The sequence below is a fragment of the Juglans microcarpa x Juglans regia genome, chromosome 2S (genome assembly GCF_004785595.1).
Source record: "Juglans microcarpa x Juglans regia isolate MS1-56 chromosome 2S, Jm3101_v1.0, whole genome shotgun sequence".
Lineage (NCBI taxonomy): Eukaryota > Viridiplantae > Streptophyta > Magnoliopsida > Fagales > Juglandaceae > Juglans > Juglans microcarpa x Juglans regia.
The window spans coordinates 7,666,527-7,683,735 of NC_054597.1; the positions used below are offsets into that span (position 1 = coordinate 7,666,527).

Sequence of the window (17,209 nt, forward strand, 5' to 3'; positions counted from 1 at the left end):
TGCACTTCCCAAAAATAAAATAGAAACAAACTAGAAAAATAATGTATTTTACACTGAAAAAACAGAAACATAAAACAAAAACTAAATAAAAATGCATGTCCTAGGCTAATTATATGCAATGAATGCAAGAACATGCAAGTAGTTCTATCGTTGAATGTCACACACGAGTTCATCTAAAGACTTTAGGAAAACCCTCAAACGAACTTTCCATAGTTTTCCTCATCAAAGTGTGATGGGACATATAATGACGACGACATGATCTACAGGGACACAGATCACACTCGAATGAGTAAACCACGCACTGGTACCAATTAAAATTACCCAAGTACCCTTGTAACGCAGCGAAAGTATATACCAATTCACTCAAAAAATTGGTTAGTCGTTAAGCATGCAATTAATTTATTAATTAAGCAATAATATAAAATAAACAAAGTGTGTAATACCAAAATTGGTATCGAATGAAAACTCTTTAAAAAACTCTTTAAAGGTAAAACCCTACGGGACAGTCAAATCCTGAAAAGTCAATTTTATTATTTGAAAATCAATTATAAATAAAGTTCAATTACAAAACTTTTATCAATTGGCACTCTTACTTGACCAGACAAATGACCTATTTGTCTTCTACTACAGTAGCAGCCAGAACCTCTGGCAATCTTCAAACATTGACTTTTCTCCTGGAACTCCAGTGGCTGAAACTCGACCAATCAATTCTCCAACATGGAGTATGCACGCACTCAAAAAGAGAGATAAAATACTTGAGATTTCTCACACTCAAATACCACTCTCTGAGAAAAACAATATAAAAATTCTCAAAGGAATTTTCTCACCAAAATATGCATTGGAAAGTACTCTAGAAAATATGCAGATCTAAATCTCTACTGATCCTAACCAATAGAATCCCTTAAATAAACAATCTGAAAACCAATTCCAATTGCAATAAGATTCTATTGACGAAACAAAGCTGATAGGAGTTTGATCTGCAGTAATACTTCGCTAACGGAATAAATCTGGTAGGAATTCGATCTACAATAGGACTTTGCTGACGGTCGCAAAGTCGTCTTCTAATGGAATGCTAACATTTTGCGATAACTCTTGACTGCAGTAACAGATTTCAGATCAACCTCTTATCTTGATAAGTGCAGATTCCTTGAGACTCGATTTTTTTACTTATGACTTATCTAAACAACCTCTAATACCTCCTAAATAAACTTAATATTGTTATAAATAAAGTCAATAAATAATTTCTATTCATCCAAAATTACTAACTTAATGATATGATAAACTCTATCATTTTAATCATCTAATCCTATACAAACTTATCAACTTAGTCACCTAATTTTAGCCAAACTTTTACATCTACAAGTGGCCTGGTCCTTAATCTGCAAGTGCATTAGAGTGAACTGAGTGCAGTGGTGAGGAGCTCGGTTCCTCACCTGAACGAGAAAAGATTTACTCGCTCATTTTCTGCAGCAGCATTTTTCGTAAATGTAAAATTTAAAAAACTAAGAATACTTATCTGGGAAGATGTTATCTACTCGTCCAACATGCTAGAAAATTGTCCTTTTCTCATCTCCGGCAAAGAGAGGAAATCAGATCTCACAGATGGCACCACTATTGATGTGGGAAAAATCGCACAGCAGACCGGAAGAAGAGAAAGAGTCATTATCGGCCCACAGTTCGACTTGGGCCTTGGATGGTGTTGTTTGAAGTCCTAACAATGTTCCGGAGCAGCTGTACGGTATCGATGAGTACATCCGTGGCGGTAAATGAAAAACCAGTGCAGAGAAAATAAGAGAAATAAAGATTTACTTGATTCGGCATATTGCCTACGTCCACAACGTTTGGGGAGGGAAAATCTACTATAATATACTTGTTTACAGTCTCTCATGGCCTCTCATTTTTCACTGTGCAAAGGAAGCTGAAACTCTTCCTGCTGGAAAAGATATCTTCCTCGAGAAGTTGAAGAAGAAGAAAATGATCTATGCTGGTTATTTGACACTTTGCTTTTATTTGACCCTCCATTGTACATGCATGCCTGCCTGCCAAGAGATGACTGGTCCCTTTGCTTGTCTGTCAGCGGAAGTCAAGTCTGACTCTTGACATGTCTGAGCATCCATTCCATTTCTCACTTCCTTCTGACACTCTCATTTGCACCTATGGTCACTTCTTATCTTCTACTCTCTCTCTATTTTATCATCTAGTGTGACTTGGTGGGCTGGGCCTAACCTTCAATAGGTTGGGTATTTTATTTTTCTCTCTTTCGTTGGCTTCGAATGGGAAGCGATAGAAAGAACAAAACTAGAAGTTAAAGAGTAACTTTGTAATATGTTTTTCTCTTCGTTTTTTTTCTTTTCTTTTTTACGTGAAGTCAAATCATACGTTTGTATACGTGGAATGTGACTTTTCTTTTTTAATTTTTACAGTAATGTAATTTGCAACGACTGCCACCTATGAATTGAACTTTTACTTAGTTGAATATATTTGAAAGAGAAATACTTTGGTCACAGAAATAAAATGAATTTTATAAAAATAAATTTATAAATTAATATTATTTTATATGATATATTAGATTATAAAATTATTTTAATTGTAAAATAAAACTAACGTATCACATCAATTAAACAATATAAATTTATAAATTTATTTTTATAAAAAAAATTTATGGTTATAACACTTTTCTGTTTAAATAGCATTGGAATTAATGCCCTGATTATTCTTTGTTATTATTTATGACATTATTCAAGCACTCGAGACTTGGGAATTACTGTCTGCCACTAAATCCCATATACATATCTTCAATCCAATGCAGACCGCACAAGCATTCCCCATATTCTACATGATATGACAATCCAACGTCTATCAACTATTAACAACGCGAGTACTTATGCACAATATACATATATATATGATAGCAGAATTATATTTATTTATGTACACACACACATATATATGTATATATATATATATTTAGGCTAAAAAGTTTTCTCATTTTGAAAGATGTCCACAGGAGAAAAAATGTATGCAAGTGTGGGAAAACACTATCCCAAAAAAAAAAGTCCCCAAAGTTTCTCTTCCTTTAAATGTAAATGGTATTGTGGAGCAAAGGCACATTATCCTTCTTCATCAGGCAATATATTTAGGTCATGGAAAAGAGCAAATCATTTTCAGGGCACTACTACTCGACACCTTACTTGGACATCCGATCTGATTTCGAGGACAGGTCCAAGTCATACAGCTTCAACAGTCCCGACGGCAGCGGCAACATAGACGGCTTAGGCACGTCATCCGGCTCCTGCAATCCAGAGCTCGAGAGGAGGAAAAGGGTTGCAGCTTACAACATGTATGCCATGGAAGGTAAGCTCAAATCTTCTTTGCGAAACAGCTTTAAGTGGATTAAGAGCAAGTTTACCTACAGTTTCGACGATGAGTGAAGACTAAAATCATATATGATCAGATCTCATTTGCATGTTGTTCTCTTTTAAACATAGGTACTTTCTTATCATGTAAAATGGATGTACGTGCGTACGCAGGTTTCGTGGATATTACACGTCTATTAGCTTCTTTGAAAGCTCTTAAATTTAGAATGGACTTGTGTCTCTTCGATATCCAATAATGGATCCAGTCATGTGTTCTACTTACCAGAACTACTGTTTATAAAGTTTATGGGGTTATCATAGGCGTGAGAATTGTTCCAACTTAATTAATTCAAAATAAAGACGAAAGAGGAGTATTAGAGCTATATATATCGGATCTTGCAAAACGTAAACTTATAAATTGATAGATATATATTTTTGTAAACCAAACATTTCTCATTTTGATGTCATTTTCCAGTTAGGTGCGGTTTGAACAGTAAGATGAGATGAGATGAGATGAGATGGTTTAAATAAAAGTTGAAAGTTGAATAAATTATTCTTAAAATATTATTATTATTTTAGTATTTTAAAAAATTAAATTATTTATTATATTTTATGTAAAAATTTAAAAAATTTATAATAATGAGATTAAATAAAATAAAATATTTTTACTATCTAAATGTGACTTAATGTCACGAGAACCTACCATTTGTCTGTAATCCACATGACGAAAACTTTATTTCAAGATAAATTTTAATATTTGAAATAAAACAAAAACAAAAACAAAGTTGAAGAATGTGGTGACTCGTTGGCCACGGTGCATGCCGATTGGCAGTTGGTTCAATAACCCGTGATCAGCCCACAACTGGCCCACGGGGCCACGACTATTAACTCACCGCACGTGATAAATCACATGTTAATATGCGGTTAAGAGTATTGATAGTGATTTATGCATCTTCCTATATAAAATCATCACATATGAAGAATGATTTTGCATATGAAAAAAACTATCACATTGGTTTATGCATCTTTGAACCAAATAATAATAAAATATTATTATTTTTTTATTTTTTATTTGTTTTCTAAAATTTTTTTTATATATATTTTACAATTAATATCTACTTTATATTATCAACTTAATATAAATCTTATTTATCAAAATCATCTTAATATAAATTCTACAAAATTTATTTTAATGGATAGGAAAGAGAAAAAAATAGTAAAATATTGTTTGAAGAATGACTTAGAGATGCATAAGTCAATATAGATGAATTTAAAGATATATTTTTTAAATTTAAAGATAAAGATAAAGATGGAGAAGCGACTACTAATGCTAAAGGTGATAAATAGCATTTCTCCAATCTCGTCACGCTCGCTCCTGACTACATTCCATATCCTACGAAAGCGCCGCAAGAGCCTAACCGAATCCGTATGGCATCCAAAGCAAGATTCTGATCAGTAATCGGTCCCAAATATCAGCTCTAATTACTGACGACTGCATTAAACAGAATTGTTGTCGGATCGGTTTTGGCCATCGTTAATCTTAAAAAGAGACCCAATTTCATACCGTTTTAATAATAGTTACAATCGTGCACAAGCAGTATGTAATCATTTTAAAAAAATAAATAAATATGATATTTACGTAAAAATAATAATTTTTTAATAATAGATCTAATTCTTTTTTAAAATGATTGTATGGTACTTGTACATGCTGCGACTGTATTTCACGTGCTACTAATACTGTTGATCCCTTCCATCCTTCTTGCAAGGATCACAGGCTTAGGCTCAACATATTGTTGGCAAATGCATTTGCGCGGCGATCGAATGCGATATAGTTGCTTTGGGAATGAATTTACGATACATATCTTCAACATATTCGAGTCAGTGATTTTCTGCCACGGTGATGTTCTAACAGAAGAATGACTTAACCTATTATTTTTCAGAGAATTATATGTATGTGGTTCAGTTCATGACGAGTTCAGAGAAATATTATATATTTGTAGTAAAGTTCAAACTTATTCAATACAAAAAATACAGTTTATTCTGCACATATAATACAGTTATTCTGGGTTTAACAGACTACTGCTGTTCCTCGTCTTCACTGAAAACCTGGACCCTCTATGGCATCCCACGCAACTGTACAGAGGTTACTTGTGTGGCATCTCGTGTGCCGTTGATGTGCTGATTGTGATGGGCACTGGACATCTTAGAGAGGATTATCCTTGATGGCCTTATCTTTGTCGAATTCGAAGAGTTTTGATATATTTCCAGATCGACACTTCGGAAATCGATTGAAGAAAGAGACCTCCGACAATGAGACAGTATTTTGCCTTCATTCGGGTTGATGATATCACTTACGGAAGCCTGCAAGAGTGTAGGGTTCTTGATGTTCTTGAGAGCATTGGGATGAACCTCAGTTTTTGGTGCCCTCTTTTGATCAGAACGACCAACTGGGGATAAGGATGCATCCGAGCTTCTGTCATTCCTAGTTGTTGTGACGCTAGAGGAGGCGCTGCTTCCACTGTAACCCATCTCTTGGCTCTGCATTTGGGCCTCTGATTTCTTCCCCTGCAATGAGTTTTAAGGAAAACATAAAGAAGAAAGAAGAAACTCATTTATATGCAGCGGCATGTGCTCAGTACTCCATTGAAAGAAGAAGAGGTAGTTCAAGTGGATTCAAACTAATCTTCATGCTTTAAAAAACTATCTATTCTTTAACTAGACATATTGTTTATCTTAGATTTTTCATTTCGATTGATGTAATTAATGCATTAGAGTAGTTTTTCATGTAAATGGTTAACTATGAAATCATTTAAAATGCGACAGAATTAATTGGTATGATTAGAGATAAACAATTAATGATGAATATTTTCATATGACCACAGATTTGAATTAAGATTTTCACCTCTACTGTATCCCCCTATTTTCTGAATACCAAGCTCAACAACTAGAGTATACATTCATTTCATATGGTAATTCAAATTCAAGATGAGAAGTAATATTTTATTTTATTTTTTTGATGTTGGAAAACCTCTCCAAAGCAAGGCCCTTTGGACCCACCCCTACAGAATAAACTATGGTCCCGTGTACCGCACCCTTAGAAGTTTTTCTACACAGAACTAATTAAATCGCTGGCTTTTCACTAAGAGGTGTGGCCGCAAAAGATTATTTGCACCCATTAGGTTTTGAACCTTGAACCTTGGACCTTGACCTTTTAGACCAAAAATCTTCTATAAAAGCACTGTAAAAGTCTCTATGATGCACAGCCATCAAATGAACTAGATATACCCTGCAAGTCTGACTTCACATCCGTGGCCCTGCCCTATTACCATCTCAATTTATTATTATTTTTTTCGTTATTGCTTAGATTTGAATATATATTTCTCCTTGAATACACAACGAAATTCCGTCTTCCTCAAAAAAAAATGTCACTCTTAATGGAAGTATAATTTCAACTGAAGATGTTGCTCTAAGGTACTGATCTCAAGGTGCAACATCTTACCTCTTTATTAGAATCAAAATCTTCAGTGGGTTGCTCAATGATCAGTTTCTTTCCCTGATGACCATCAGCTTTTGTTCGAGTTGATTGTTTTGTTTTAGAAGTCTTGCGCCTGTAAGATGGAAAATCACAATTAAGTAAATTCATGTAGTTTGGACATCCAGTGGAATTGATCGTTACAGCCCACAGAACAGACTAAGCTGCTATTAAAGGTTTTGGTAGGAGACATCATGATCGTAACATAGAGGTATTCATCACATCATTGAGGAAAATAATTTCACATTATAAACTAAAATCATACATCTTCCGATCACGGGTTTTAGATTGATCCTTCTCTTTCCTGGGAATTGGTAGAGCTGAAAGATTGCATGCCAATGGGCTTGAAGTAAAGAACTGAAAGCAGAAAAAAAAAATACTCAGAATAAAGCGTAAATTTTCTTTTACGATTGAACTTTATAAAAGCAGGAGGAAGATAATAGAATGTGTTCATTAGGAACACTTGTATTCCAATTTTCTAAAGCTCTTAGTACAAAGTTTTGGTTCTACCAAAGAAAAGGGCTGAAATGTCGTTATACCACTAGCAATGAGTACAGAGAAAGAGCTTGCCATCTATTATACTCACTTCACTATGGAGAGCAGAAGCAGCACTGCCACGAGAGGTTGGGTCTAGAGCAAGAAGTGTAGTCAAAAGGCCAAATGAAGAGGTAGGTAAGGGGCTGAAGGCTTCTTCAAAACTAGGCCTATAATGCCGCGGTGGACGGAAGCTTGCCGGTAGCTTCATTTTGTTCCAGTAATCCTCTGAGGGTGAACCACAAAGTTTGAAGATCTTATGAAGCTGCTCAACCTGTGTACAACAGAGACAGAACTTAAAAACAACGAGTATAGAATCATTGCACGCATATCCTTAAAAGAAAAGTAGTAATTATACAATCCATGCATGGAACAGAATCTATCCAATTTTTCTTCTGGATTTGTATTATTAAAGGCGGTTCTACCTCTGTTCTCCCAGGCATAAATGCTCTTCTAACAAACATCTCTGCCAATAGGCATCCTGCACTCCAAAGATCAATACCAGCTCCATAATCCGTGGAGCCTAACAGTAGTTCTGGGGCCCTATACCAGAGTGTCACCACTCGGCTTGTAAGGGAACGTTTTTGTTCAGGATCATACACGTTTGCAAGACCAAAATCAGCAATTTTCAACACTCCCCTACTGTTTATTAACAAGTTGGCTGGTTTAATGTCTCGGTGTAAAACTCCTCTTTCATGGCAGTGCTGGAGACCAGAAAGTAGCTGCTGCATATAGCACTTGACCTGTGCTTCATTGAGCATCTCACCCGGACGTGAGATAATCCCGGTCAAGTCAGACTGCATGAAATCGAAAACCAGATAGAGACTATACTGCATCCTTGAAGTGGCTAGTCCGTTAAGCTTGATCACGTTGGGATGATCTAGCATCTTCAGTATCCTAATCTCTCTTGCCATGAATTTCACACTTTCAGGCTCCGAAGTGTCAAACCGCACTTTCTTCAAAGCAACAATCTTTTTGGTGTCCCTATCGACAGCTTTGTACACATTGCTGTAAGTTCCTTGCCCGATCTGTAAAAGCAACAAGTTTATATACAAAATTGCTCTAAATCAATTTACTTTTTTATATTTTCTTTAATTAAAACTTTTATAACTGGTGGTGGTAAGAGTGATCTAATTATTGTCGTTAAAATTTTCTAATTATATCTGACTACTCATCATTGATGCTTATGCAGTGTTTCTAATCGTTTACTTACATAATTCTGACAAATGGACTATTTTGATCATTTTGGGATTTAAAAACTATTCCAAAAACCACAATTTAAGTCAAAACATCCCAACTTAATTTAGACTAATGTTTTAAATTCCGTTCAGTAATCATTCCAGTTTAAGTATTAGAATGAAATATTTTAATATCGGTACATTTTGATATATCATTTCGAGATTAGCTATACATATATATACACATATACTTGTATGTAAGTGTATATCATGTATATATTTGTGTGTGTGTGTATATATATATAATATTAAAAACATGAAATGGAGATTTTTAAAATGGATATAAGTTGAAAACATTAAAAATAATATTAGCAGAGATCTTGTTAAAAAATAATATTAAAAAAATTATAAACTTAAGTTGAAACACACAAAAAATAAAGACAAAAAATAAAGGGTCAAGAAATTATTAAAAATAATGAGATTTAAAAAAAAAATGATGGGACATATTTAAAGTTACAAAAAAAAATTAAGATTCTATATATGATTTTTAGATTTTAAAATTACACGAATGTCATTTAGATTTAAATTTATAAAAATATCGTCCAAACTCAAGAAAAATACAATTTTGCCATTAAAACGGTCGAAAAGAATTCAAAACTATGATTAAGATCTTTCTATCTCCAACAGGCAACTCATCCAAGAAACTCGAACACTCCCCTCTATCATGTCTTCTTTCTAATCTCCCTATCCTCTCTTAAATTTGGGTGTCGCAAAGAACAAGGGAGGAAGATAATTTGAAATAAAGAAAATCAACAAATGAAGCCTCTCCCACTCTACTCCTTGGAGCTAGAAAGTAGAACCTCTCTCTCTCTCTCTCTCTCTCTCTCTCTCTCAGTTATCAGTTGCTTCCTCTCCCTATTCATACGGTTTATATGAGAAACTACAATCTAAATCCCGCCATTTGAAAGCCTCCCCTCAAACCCAAATTATTCAGATTTCAATACCAAGAATGCCAGTCATCATAGAATGGAAGCAGAGTCAATCGGACATAATGAATACAGTACAAAACTTCGCTTATGCATTCTAATAACAGAAGGATCTAATCAATATCACCAATATACTAACCTTAGCAAGTTTATCATAGGAATCGGCGCTCTTGGAAACCAAACCCGACAGCAAATCTCCAGATACATTATCAACAAGCCACTTAGGCCACCCACCCACAAGCTCATCCCCTCCAATCTTCTTAGACCGAACCCTCTTCGAAGCATTTCCACTCTTCTCCTCTCGGTCTCTCACAACCACCCTGTCTCCCCCACCGCGCCTTTCAGCATTCACCCCACCCACAATATGCTTATCTTCGACTTGGCAGTTTATGGGCACCGCAGCGGCTGAGTCCTTCGGAAGCTGGTTGCGATCAATGGGTCTCCCTCCCCCAACATACCCATTCTCCGATTTCAACTTCTCAATGCGTCGAGGGGGAGAGTACTTGGGAGGCTTTGCCAGAGCACAACCCATCGCGTCTCAGCAGTTGAGTCGAAGTCTATGCTTTCTTTTTCTTTTTTCGTGAAAATCTAGGTGGCATAGTAGAGACGGGTCTGTATATGGAGCATTTTGATGATAACAAAGGAGAAAGCGAGAAGAGGAGATTGAGAGCAGATGATACACGAGGCCGGCATGGTTTTGGAATTATGGTAAATGAGAAGAAGAAAGATGGAGAGGAAACAGAGTTGTATGAGGTTTCTTCTTCATTATCAACGACTTTGGACTATGTTTTCAAGGTAGTAGCAGCTTTGAATTATCTACTTTTATACACTGAAATTACACCTCAATTTTGGCGGGTAATATAAAATTCATGCGGGTGTCTCCAATACGAACACAGGCAACAAACATAAACCTCCACCCCCGCCAAGCTTAGCGAGATAAAACCGATAGACACGGCTGTCTTCATTTACTAGTGTTCTAATGTTGTTTACAAAATGGACGTAGTATTGCTGCTAACAATTCAATGTAAGGAATTAAGGATATTTTGAAGGTTAAAAAAACAAAGAAAGAATCAGTCTGTGTTAGCTTCCGTATGGTACAAGAGTGTCATTCATCTCAGGACAAAATATAGACTCTAACGCGACCCTAGATTGGTTGAAGAGAAAATCATGCATCAAAATTAGGAATTCAATCAGAATATGCTTTGAACTGATTTCCTTGAATCTGTGACGAATAATGGATGACATTACGGAGCTACCGAGGAATATGGTTCTTGCTAAATTTACATACAAGTTCTCTTTTCATGAATATGGAGGGTTCCCAAAACAGAAACACTGTCCAGCAATCATTAGCATGTCTTTACATCTTTCATGTTAGCATTGGAAAACAATCCAAGTCAAGAGTCTTCACACCATGGCATTTTTTGTGAGATAGTTACCCACCCTATTGGTGATGTCAAAGTACCATATTCTTGGGTCTTGGTAGACTTGTTCCAAAACTTTAAGTTGCATGTATGCTCTACAATAATTACTCCATCCAATTGGTTAGCTTACTCATTTCTTAGCTGCTTTGTTTCCCTGTACTTTCTTATCTTCAACAGCAACCTTTCCAGCCTCTAACTTAAAAGCGATTCTGGAATGCGTCAAGACTGCCATCTAACAAATCTACTTCAGATAATACCGTTCCACAGATAAGCTTCTGAGAGGTGGGGTAGGCCAAGATCAAAGGGTCCGAGAGAGTCGGTCTGTATTAAGCAATAAGAAAATAATCAAATTTACCATTCACGAAAACATACATAGGACTTTAATAAAGTTCTAAGTGAGAAATTCAAGTACCCATTTAATGCCTGACAGTCCAAGACTGCTCTCATCATGATATGTGTGCGAAGAAAATAACAGGTCTATTTCAGATTCTTGACAAGCATAATCTTCTGGAAACACAGGTTGACAGTTGCCCTGCATAACGCACTAGCATACATTAGAACACTTGTTAGAACTTATCATCAAGGCCTACAAGCCTCATGCTGTTTCAAGTTTCAAAAGACCTCTATTCAAACTACTAGTGAAATATCCTCACGACATGATCTTCAACAAAAAGTGAAAACCTAGCCTATTCCCAAACAAGTCGCATTCAGAAAGTCAAACCAACGGATGTTTAGGAATCAAGCTCTTACATATATTACTTTCAAATTCCTAAGGACCAAGTGATATCCCACCAAACAAAATGCAAAACGTCAGCATGTATCATTAGCAAGAAACTCCTGGACCAAATATCATGCCTTTCAACAAAGTTCCTGAATTTCAAGTTTTGAACAAAGCCATGATTGATGAAGAAACCAAACTTCTAGTTGGAGTGTACAGAGATTAGTGATCCATCATAGCAAATCTCTTGTTCGTAAGAAACTCCAGAAATCAATCAGTGATTAATCAAGTGTGATTTGTATTAAAAAAAAAAAAAAACTAGCATACATATTGCTTACATACAAGGATCACACTAAGTGAATAAATGGATTGAAAGCTACCTGACTATTACACCTGTTAATCTTTCAAATCCATATTTAAACCACATAAAACTTGAGAGAAAACCTTAGGTGCATTGAGAAGTTTGAAGGACTTGGAACCAGTATCATATTAATGGTCGAATGGGATTGAAAGCTACCTAACTATTAAACCTGTGAGTTTCCTAACTCCATCTTGAAGCCTCATAAAATTTCTATGGCAATAAAGCAATAAAAAAACAAATGAAGGTTTTTTTTTTTATCAAACCTCGGCTGCATTAGGAAAGTTGAATGACTCGGAACCAACATCCTGGCCACGGCTCCCTGGATAAGCACTTCCAACCAAAGGCAGAACATCCTTTTCTGAGGACGAGAATCTTTGAAAAGGAAACGCATGGCACGTTTCTTCAGCATCCAATATAGATGAGTGTGGGTCTTGAGTGGATGACCTTGGACCCTGAGAACAATTTGTTTGGGCAGCAATATAAGCGTCAAAGGAATCAGATGTTGGTTGAGGCATCTGCAAGCATGCATCATTCCCAGCTGATTTTGGATCACAGTTATTGGGTTTGCCCTGTAGTGATGCTTCAGACAAGAGACCTCCAATGCTTATAGAAGTTAGACCATCAATGATCGGATCAGAATTGCTGAACTTGCCCTGTATGGATACTTCAGAGAGGAGGGCCCCAATGCTTATATTAGTCAAACTATCAGTCCACAGGGCTGATGATTGTCCAAGGCCATCATCCATCTTCGGTTCATTATCCTAGTTAGAACAAAATGAGCAAGTTTTGAGAATTGTACTCTCTTCTGTGACATAAATTGCAACTGAATCTCTAAATAGAACAATGGAAAGCGCCTGTTGAAAAGACTAAATAAGAGTTTATCAACAAATACGTGATCATTCTAACATCTAATCATGTATACATCTCTGCACAACCAACGAGTGCTTAATCCACTACCACTTCTAACGACGGGTATGAGAATAAAATGCCCATGGAAAACATAATCAACATGTTCAGAAAATTCCATGATTTTAGCTAAGAGAAAAAAAAAAATTAAAAAGAAAAAAAGGATCAGAAAAAATTACCATAGGATCCGCAGGTCCGTTCACGACGTTGTCAGCATCAATAGCTACTTCAGCATCAACAGCTACTTCACTTCCTACCTCAGTTTTATTCCCTTCGACATCTGGACCGTCCTTATTAGTTCTGCAACCTTTCTCCTCAGATTGCGAAAAACCCTGAATGGGAGTTGATGTAGAAAGCTTACCAAAAGTTTCAGGCTCGGTATAAGAGAACCAGCCATACCTTGAAAGAGAAATCAAGTTAGAACTTCACATATACGATATTATGCCTGTGAGAAGAGAAAATGACCAGTCCTTTTACCTTAGGCGGAAAATTGAGGGGCTTCCAATAGCTTCATAGACATATCCCGCACTAATATCATTGTCATTCAACGTCCATCTTCTGTAACTAGACGAGTTTTTTAGTGCGTTGTATGGGAAAAGCATAGGCTCCCCTAGAGCAATACTTGAACCTCCCCACTTGCAATTTAGGCGCTTAAGCACCGAAGAAATCTTCTTTCGAGCACTTAAAGTAAGTTCCAAGTATGGATTATGTCCATCCTAGAAGAAAAATAAATTCAAATTAAATAAATCCCAAATAGTTAAAGTCCGTTAATTCAACAGTCGGTATTTAACCTTTTCCAATCCCATGCGAGTGCTTTCATCTATTGGAAAAAGCTGCAACTTGATCTTCGTGTAGGGAATAAGTGTTTGTGAAACGCATTTCCTTTCCACTCGAATATCTGGACACCTTCCCTCAGCTGTGCAAGAAGGTGGATATTGTTTAATTTTTACAACAAAACACGTCAGCTTGCCTGACGAGAAGGTTCAAGAACTTAAAACAGAACATACAAAATAACTATCTATGAAACTGATGTCCCATCTTTCTATTGCTTTACTTTTCTAAGTCATGCATATAAATTGAGTCCCAGAACTGGTAGAACTGACAGGTCAGACCATCAGTTAATCTTAAACCCTCTGCAAATGCAATTCAATTTTTAAAATAGTGTTAGGATATGCCTCACCTGCAGGTTTGAAACTCCGCCCACCAGTTCTCTTCGTGGACTTCTTGGCTCCAGTGCAACCTAAGTCTGCCTTGCGCTTTGAGGGAACGTTTGCCTTCCTGTTTTGCTGTCTAGTAGTTTTCATGGTGGTTTGGCTTTCCTGTTAATTGATCCAAGCACTAAACTAATCAGCATCCCTCTTGTAGAAAAGCAAAAATTGAAATCCAAGCTTCCAGACCATAGAGATCAATTATCAGAACTCTTCTTACATGGGAGTTATATTGGATTGCATCTATAGAGCACAATAATCTCCATGAATTTCACATTCATGATCCAACCATGTTAAGGCCTTCATTGACTTGCAAACCCAATAAAAAACTAATTAAAAGGAAAAAAAACAGAACCCTTACAATTGTTTCCTACGATTAAGATAAAGTTTTGACTTCCTAGGAACACAAAATTTTCACATTCCTCAACACTGTCACATTAACCAAATGAAATCTAAAGCAACAAACTACCCATTTGTTAAGCATTAAATCTATCATCCTTACCTCCTTGATCTCTGAAATTGTAACACCAGTCCAGTATGAGGTTTTCTCTTTCTATTCCTTCAAGATATAACTTAAAGAGTAATAAGCTAAAGCTAGGTAATCGCACAGGCCCTACCGTAATATATACCATAATATATATTGGGAATTCACCTCAAATTCCCAATTCTTTAACCCATTAAAAAACCATGCCCCAAATTTAAATATTCCAAGTTTTCCACACATTTAAGGTGATCTTCAAACACACCATAATTTAAGGTACCAGTTTAGCGTAGATCAAACGTTATAAAGCAATTGGCTTCATCATATCTGTTTTCATTAAACACGCTCTACGGAGAAGTATTAATATAGCACATTTCTGTCTTCTAAAAAAAAAAAAAAAGTGAACTATATCAGTCACAGGATCATACATAGATCAAAAGGCAAAAACAGGGTGCTTTACGCGGTAGATTTTGGCATATGGACCAAAACCCTAAATTCAGTGGTACGGTTAGTGTATGCTCTAACTAAAAAAATTCCTTCATCCAAATCAAATCACGATCTATAGTTCCGGTCGTTACAGATAAACAAAAAGGCCACGAGAGGGTTTCTGAGGGTTTCGGACAACACATACATACAGAAACGGAGTTCAAACGATTCGAATAGACATTTTCACTGAATCTCGCATCAAAGCATGGCCAAGAACTCCAACATAAGAATCGTTCGTAGAATTAAATTGACATAAAATCTAACTTGTTTCGAAAGCGGAAAACTAGAAAATGTAGATAACATTCGTGATAAGTAGACAAATGAAAATGAACAGATTGATCGAAACTTGAGAGTTGAAACATGAACAACTACAAATAAAATAAAAATGGATTAATGCTCCCATACCTGAATCCAAGCGTATCCACTTGAGAGAGAGAGAGAGAGTGAGAGCTTGGGAAAAAATGCTAGGAGCAGGCGGGAATGGGAACGTGAAGTATATATAAGGGATCTTCATTCATTTCAGTCCTCTGTTTGGGTGAGACTCGGTTTCTGGGAAATTTGAGTTTGGGAAAATATGTTGGGCGGGAGCGGGAATCTGAAGTTCTGAACACCTTCAATTTTTTTAAAAATATATAATTAGCGGTCTTCAGTCTTCTCTTTACGGGGACAGAGTCTCGGTTTCAGCACTTTTACACTGTTGTTTGGGCCCTTTGAGAAGGCCTGCGGGCCTGGGCCCTTACCCACTTAAAGGAACCCAAGACCTTCTTCTACTACCCAACTCAAATAATTTCATTACTTTTTTTATAGGAAATCTTAATTTATTAATAAGAGAAATAACATTATAAGAGGTGGGGATGAATCTTGTATACAAACAACAATAAATACATCAAATTTTCCAAATTGTATATTTTAGCATGAGTCAAAGGTCCAAAAAAGAATGCAATTGATTATTTAACGGATAAGAGTAATGCTAGATACAGTCTTAGGATGTGCAAGTATTACGTACTCTCGTTAAAATATGTGATCCACTATTGAAAAATATGATTTTTTTCGTGTAGATGTCAAATTTTTTTTCCTTTCTTTCAAAGGGAATATGCAAAAATTGTAATCCATATAGCATATTTCTTATTATAAAATAAAAATTTAGTGTATGGGACTCAAAACTTTCAAAAGGAGTAAAAAGCTCACACCAATGGAGTGATAAACAAAATCTCTCTAGGAGACATTCAAATGGGGTGTGGTGCATGGTTTGCACACTTTATCGACTAGCTATAGCCATGAGAGGACATATATCATTGCAAAAAGTGGTATTTTCGTTGCAACTAACTATTTGCAACAAACATTATTCGTTGTCATGCTTTCGGAATTGCCGCGTTGGTGAATGTCGAGTTATTTTTTAGTTGCAAATAATGATTTTTAGCAACGAGATTCCTTCGTAGCAAATGTAAATATATTGTCCATATATGGGATATGGCCAACCGTTGCAATTGGTCTTTTACCAACAAAATATTTTATTTTTTCAACGAATTTCACTGTTGTAGAAGATATACAACTGCAACAATTTCCATTTGTTGCACATGTACTGAAGTAACGAATTTCATTCACTTTACATTTGCAACGAATTGCATTTGTTGCAAACGAACTGAAGCAACACAAATTGCATTCATTGGTAATGATATTTCAATCGTACCCAAAGATTATTCATCCAAGACACTGTTAGAATCTCTGCAGAACAATTTAAGTATTTTTTTAAATTCTTATGATATAATTTTTTATAAAATAAGTTAACTTATATACTTATAGTTATGAATTAAAAAATTAACACAACAGATAAGTGCAATAAATTAAATCATATTATATATATAGCATACTAAGTCAAAATTAAGTTCTAGTCGTATAATATATTATTATTATTAAATATAAATTATTAATATATTATAGCATACATCATTAGATATAATATTTATAAGTATATTATAGGCATATGATATAAATATATAGTTATAATATATAAGTTATAGTGAATATATTAAATGATAATA

The 17,209-nt window shown here is 35.5% G+C and overlaps 4 protein-coding genes across 4 annotated transcripts; all 4 read right to left on the reverse strand.

The window, feature by feature from the left end:
• Positions 1-5,428: 5,428 nt before the first annotated feature.
• On the reverse strand, positions 5,429-7,084 carry LOC121253320. Its single transcript, XM_041153351.1, has 3 exons — positions 7,080-7,084; positions 6,856-6,964; positions 5,429-5,921 (listed from the first exon to the last, which is right to left on the reverse strand). The coding sequence occupies exons 1-3, from the start codon at positions 7,082-7,084 to the stop codon at positions 5,472-5,474; spliced, it is 564 nt and encodes a 187-aa protein (XP_041009285.1). The 3' UTR covers positions 5,429-5,471.
• A 545-nt stretch (positions 7,085-7,629) lies between these two features.
• Positions 7,630-9,232, reverse strand: LOC121253321 (probable serine/threonine-protein kinase At1g54610). The gene is made up of 3 exons (XM_041153352.1): positions 9,222-9,232; positions 7,848-8,484; positions 7,630-7,755 (listed from the first exon to the last, which is right to left on the reverse strand). Exons 1-3 carry the CDS (start codon positions 9,230-9,232, stop codon positions 7,630-7,632), a joined length of 774 nt encoding a protein of 257 aa, XP_041009286.1.
• Positions 9,233-9,681: 449 nt separating this feature from the next.
• On the reverse strand, positions 9,682-10,644 carry LOC121253288. The gene has a single exon (XM_041153308.1). The coding sequence runs from the start codon at positions 10,116-10,118 to the stop codon at positions 9,684-9,686; it is 435 nt and encodes a 144-aa protein (XP_041009242.1). The 5' UTR covers positions 10,119-10,644; the 3' UTR covers positions 9,682-9,683.
• Positions 10,645-10,771: 127 nt separating this feature from the next.
• LOC121253702 (TSL-kinase interacting protein 1) lies at positions 10,772-15,774 on the reverse strand. Its single transcript, XM_041153710.1, has 8 exons — positions 15,573-15,774; positions 14,173-14,311; positions 13,784-13,908; positions 13,470-13,708; positions 13,172-13,391; positions 12,350-12,847; positions 11,420-11,539; positions 10,772-11,328 (listed from the first exon to the last, which is right to left on the reverse strand). Exons 2-8 carry the CDS (start codon positions 14,294-14,296, stop codon positions 11,254-11,256), a joined length of 1,401 nt encoding a protein of 466 aa, XP_041009644.1. The 5' UTR covers positions 14,297-14,311; positions 15,573-15,774; the 3' UTR covers positions 10,772-11,253.
• Positions 15,775-17,209: the final 1,435 nt, after the last annotated feature.